This window comes from Octopus bimaculoides, chromosome 2 (genome assembly GCF_001194135.2).
Source record: "Octopus bimaculoides isolate UCB-OBI-ISO-001 chromosome 2, ASM119413v2, whole genome shotgun sequence".
NCBI lineage: Eukaryota > Metazoa > Mollusca > Cephalopoda > Octopoda > Octopodidae > Octopus > Octopus bimaculoides.
In genome coordinates, this window is record NC_068982.1 from 128,185,422 (window position 1) to 128,191,397 (window position 5,976).

The following is a 5,976-nucleotide window of genomic DNA, read 5'->3' on the forward strand; positions in this document are numbered from 1 at the left end:
CCTTAATATGAAACAGAGGCAGATACAGGTTTTGTAGTGCATGAAACAGAAAGAGCATACAGTTACACACTCCCCACCACACACAAGCTAAAATCAAAACATTGAAAGAGCAGATCAAATATGCTGTATTGTAAATATGACAAATCCAAGTAAAACACAATTTTGAAACAATGATGACTCAATATCCATTCTTTCTGAAATTACAAAATGGCATACAAAGACAGTTTAAAGAAAAACAAAACAAAATTATATTAAAGATAAAAATCGTTTATGTAAACATTTTGTTTTTATTTAGTGCTATAAATCCACATAATTTAGTTAAAGACAGGAAGAACTTAGAAGCATAGCTCAGATAATTAGTATCCCATCGTTTCAGTTTGTAAACAGAATAAAATTAATTTAAAAAGGAACCCAACACATACTTCCAATATAAATTGACTTCTTGATCATGGAATTGGTAGCAAGAATATTATTAATCAATTAATGGGAAATTTGTTTGATCTTGTTAATATTGAATTTATATGTGTGTATTATATCTTAAACTTTTTATTATTTTAACTTAAAAACTAAGATCTAATTAAACACTTAGGGTAATTAGCAAAAGAGAAATATCAGCAGCTCACATTAATCAAAAGAATTCAAGATTTGAATTTTACTGCAATCCTTTTGAAATAATCTATCTTCTTACACTTGTTTCAGTCATTTGACTGTGGCCATGCTGGGGCATGAACACATGTTCACCTGGTCGAAAATTAAGTTAAAAGTAAAAGTTTGTATCTTTGGAAGTATTTTACAGGTTCCCATTTCTTAAAAGTTATGTACAATGCTGTAAATAAACATATAAACTCAGTATAATATATAAAAAAAAGAAGAACAAAATCTCTAATACAGTAATTAAACAAATATAGCAATTAGAGAAATTAACATTTATAATAAGTTATTTCTAATCTCAACGTTACAAAATTTCTCTTGCTTTAAAAATGAGTTCAAACTATAAAAAAAAAAAATTACATATCTTTTTTTTTTTCAATTTTTTAAAAAATTTTAATTTCAATGATCATTTTTCCTCCCTCCCTGTTCTGAGTGAGAATTAGTATAGTAATTGATAATGCCGTATATATAAATTAGATGAAATAAAATAAGCTGTTCAATAACTGAACAAAATTTGTAATCACACTGATAACAGTAGCCAATGTGCTAAATAAAATAGTGACCCCTAACTTTACATGTCACATAAACAAAACTGTTTGCTAAAGAAACTTTGCTAATTTCTGCCTGAAGTTTTATTTATTATTTTGTTAGAGGAGGGAGGTATAGAGGAGAAAAAAAAGCAGAAATATAACAAATTTTTTTCATATCACAGATCAACTGCTTATTGGTTTTTCTTTTTCTTTTCTGACTGAAGCCATTGTAGAGAATGAAAATAGGGCCCTGTGGAAGTTTTAACGTCTAAATTATTCCAGATAGCATTATATTGTTCTTTGCCAAATCCAAAGTAAGAAAAAAAAAACTAGACTAGTGTATCTTGTACATCAGTGCAATGCTTATAAAACTCTCTCATCCCTTTTTAACTCAAAAGAACTATTTAATATACAAGACATACAGATCTCTTCTTTCTCTCAACAGCTTATTTCATACACTGTCGGCAGCAGACTCGGCTCTGATCTTTTCAATTTCTTGTATCACCTTAGAGAAGGAAGAAGGATTTTCAACATTAGTTTTTGCATGAAAAAAGGTTTTTGATGGATTTGATAATTTAAATGAAGAATGAAGTAGATATGAACTGTCTGAATAATTAATTCAGCAAGACAAAAATCACTGGATGGTAAACAGCCTAAGTGTTTTGGCATTAAAAACTGCACTGGTAAACTGCTTAAGGTTTTGGTGGCTTTGAATTCCTAAAAAATGTCCTTCTTTCATTCGAGACTGAATATTGGGTAGGTAGAGAAAATGAAGTGGATTCTGATGTGGATGAAGATCTTTCAGAAAACCTGCCTGTTATGTGATTCAGAGCGCGAATAGCAGTGCCATTTTTCTAAAGCAAAAAGAAAACAAAAAAACAAACATCATGCAAAACTCAACTCAAAGTTAAATAAAACAAAGTAAAGAAAGACGACAAAACAAAAATAAAAGAATAAAGAAAAAACTGCACAGATATTTTTAGTGTTCAAAAATACAACAAACAACAAAGTGGATTATTATTGTTATTATTAATAGCGCTGAATATCTTAACAACAACAATTACATAATTTACAATGTATATTCAATAACAGACTCCATTGAAGCTACTAAAACATCTTGAAAGATGATAGACAATCAAAAAAATAATCTTTTATATGACAATAAATTATTGGACTTGGTCTTTATCTTTAGAGACAAAACATTTTATTTAAGATTTACATTGAGATTATGTTTAAATCTGTTTGACGTCCAAATCATCATCAGATGTATTGTTTCCTGGACACACTTTTATACTTTTACTTGTTTCAGTTGTTGCACCATGGCCATGCTGGGGCGTCACCTTACAGGGAAGGGTTTAGAGCTAAACAAATCAATTCAAGAACTTTTTCTTTTTAAGTTTGCTACTTATTTTATCAGTCTCTTTTTTGTTAAAATGCTAAGTTATAAGGATGTAAAAAGACCAACACTAGTCACAAAGTAGTAACACATACACACACACAAAATATTAGATTAAACTTGAATTAAGAACCCTTATTTCTGAGCTAAGGGGTAGTAACATTTTTATCCTCTAGCCCACTGACAGATGTACAATATATGCTACACTTTAGCATATTTATATTTCAGTAAGAACAATAATATTAAGCTTATCTTAGTAGTTGGTTATCAGCGAGCCTTAAATATTTCCAAAGTTCCTACACTGGTTCTTTATTAAATATGGAAGTTTCATTTTATAGTAGGATATGATTTCCTTTCTAACATCAGAAAAGTACAGCTTCTATGTCTACCTTTTCATTTTTACCTTTATAATTTTTTTTATAAAATGCATAAAATATTATCAATACAATTCTTGTGTTATAACCATTAATTCTGGTGGGAAATTTTCAAAATGTAGCATAGATGTATATATTTTAAAAAGTAATGCTTCATCTCTGAAGATGAGGTCAATAATCTGGATAATGATAATCAAATTAGAATGGACTAAGCAAAGCAGGAGTATACACAATGACGGAAACTGTTGCTGAAAAAATCACAGATAATCAAATTAATTACCAATAATTCATCTCAGACATTTTCATATAAAATCCTTTTTTTTAGTCTTACTTTATATTTCCTGTAATCATCATCATTTAACACCCATTTTCCATACTGGAAGGGTTGGACAATTTTTCAGAATCTAATAGGTCCAAAGATTGTAGTATGCTCCAGTGCCTGCTTTGGCATGGTCTCTACAGCTGGATGCTTTTTCTAATGCCAACCATTTTAGTGTGTACTGGGTACTTTTCTTCCATGCCACCAGCACTAGTGGGTGGTAGAGGTGAGAGGAAGGAAATCGGGTGAAGGGCCCAGTTGCATATATATACACACAGCTCTACTAGAACTCAGTTTTGTCAAGGTGGACAAGTCTCCTTCAGAACTGAACACTGCCAATCATCCCAGTTCTTTGTCATCACCTCCATGAGATCAGCCATCACCACTTTGTCTCAGTTCTACCTGGGACTTCTTCCGCAAGCTCCATTCACATTAAATGATCAGCAGGATAACTTTACAGCTCTTTGAAAAGCAGTTCCATATTTAATTTGTCCAATCCATACTGAGTTGTAATGTTTGTCTATTTAAAAGCCATACAATAAGATACCAGGTTCAATTCCATTGCATGGTATCACAGGTAATCATCATTTTTACCATGACTTCAGGTCAATCCAAGACTTGGGAACAAAACTGATAGAGGGGAAATTGTGAGAAGCCTGTCAGATGGAGTGTGCCTGTAAGTCAAGGATCTATCCTTGTCACACAGTGACACGCTGATTTTAATTGAGAATTACATTAAGGGTACATGTGTCTGTGGAATACTCAGCCACTTACAAGCTAATTCAATGAACCAGTAGTTGAGCTAATCAAACAACCAAATATTCATTACTGAAATGAACAGTGGTCCATTTATTTAATACCGTTAATTCCAAAGCTATGGACATTTATTTATTTATTTAATAATTATATCAGATGAGTAGGAAGGAGTAGCACAATTGATACACCCTCTCCTCCCACACAGGCACGAACAATGTTGGTGAATGTCAAAAGTATGAATGAGACAGCCTGATCGAAATGCTGGCAATAAGTTGTTATAGGTCATGAAAATATACCTCACAATCATAAAATATTCATTTATTAAATTAATGAGACCTACATATTTTGTGGTGCTAATTGTTAAGAATATTTTCACAAAATTTGGTTTGTGTTACTTCAAAAGATAAACTTTCAATTTATTTCTAAAACATTAATTTCTAAGAATTATCTAAAATGTCATCTACTTATTTCATTACTAATTAATAAAACATCTTTTCTAATTGATTTCCCTGTCAGAGAATTACTACTACTATTACGAGAGATTTCATACAATCTTTTTCAGCACACTGAGGTACGAGTTCTCTCCCTTGAAAGTACTCGTCATTAAATCTAAATAGTTTTGGAGGAGATTTTTTTTTCTATCTTCACGTTGTTGCTAAACATTTGAATGTAAAACAACAGAACACAGAGCAACAATATGATTAGTATTCTCTTTCTCTCTCTCTCTCTCTTTCTCCATCCCTCCCTCTGTGTGTGTGTGAAAAAATTCTTTTTTAGAATTGGTTTTTGAAATACATACAAAGCTATCAGTAATAGCATGTAAATATTGGGTTGAAAAACCCTTTTGGATAAAGAAAAAAAAACCAAAGGGTGTGCATAGGATTCGAACTCACGTATCCTGTAGACATGATGGGCGTTCTATCATTGTACCAGAGCAATACTTTGAAGTTCTCTCAAAAGTTTATAAATTCTTATGATGTCAACTATATATATATATCCACATATATCCTCACTAATTATACACAGAGAAAGAAACTTATTGAAAATAAAACAAGTTATCTGAGACAATATTATTTAATCTTATACACGTTTGTGTGACCACATCTCCATGTTCTCATGTTGTTCGGGTCTACTCAACTGAACTGAGTAGGGGCTGGTTGCTGTTGTGGCCATCTCCATCCCACCAGCTGTCACATACTGGATGTTCTGCAGGGCAAAAGGTGTCTATGCTTATGACTACATAAGCACCTAAAACATTAACTGAAAGCATGGTACATGCAATCAAGTCATACTTGTACACGACTCTGTGTGTGTGTGTGTGTGTGTGTGTGTGTGTGTGTGTCTGTGCGAGAGTGTGTATGTGCGAGAGTGTATGTGTGTGTATATACGCACACACACGCAGAAGAGATGTAGATATATATATATATATATATATATATATATGTGTGTATATATATACACACAAAGAGTGTGTGTGTGCACGCATGTGTGTGTGTGAAGCGGCTGTATGGTAAAAATTTGCTTCCAAATGGCATGGTTTCAGATTCAGCCCCACTGAGGCATTTTGCGAAAGTGTCTTCTATAGCACTGGGCCAACCAATGCCTTGAGAGTGGATTTAGTAGATGGAAACTGAAAGAAGTCTGTTGTATGTGTGTGTGTGTATGCATAACTTATGTGTGTTTGTGTTTATGTTTGTTCCCCACAACAGATAGACAACTACTGTTGTTTTGCTTACATTTCTGTAATTTAGAGGTTTGGCAAAAGCAACCAATAAAATAAGTACTAGACTTTAAAAAAAATATATATATACAGGGGTCAATTTTTTCTAAACCCTTCAAGAGAGTGCCACAGCATGACCAGCCTAATGACTAAAACAAGTTAAAAAGGTGTGTGTGTGTGTGTGTGTGTGTGTGTGTGTGTGTGTGTGTACGTATGTATGTATGTATATA

The 5,976-nt window shown here is 32.3% G+C and overlaps 1 protein-coding gene across 6 annotated transcripts in view; it reads right to left on the reverse strand.

Moving 5' to 3' along the window:
* Positions 1 to 246: 246 nt before the first annotated feature.
* The window catches only part of LOC106874322 (myosin light chain kinase, smooth muscle), a 145,560-nt gene continuing 139,830 nt past the window's right edge, over positions 247 to 5,976 (reverse strand). For 5 of the 6 annotated variants that reach the window (XM_052965921.1, XM_052965920.1, XM_052965919.1 and 2 more), the window contains one exon: positions 247 to 2,035. In XM_052965921.1, the coding sequence (XP_052821881.1) occupies positions 1,874 to 2,035 (162 nt within the window). In that variant the 3' untranslated portion in view covers positions 247 to 1,873. The remainder of the gene's footprint in view (positions 2,036 to 5,976) is intronic. The other variant, XM_052965923.1, reaches the window with a different exon arrangement.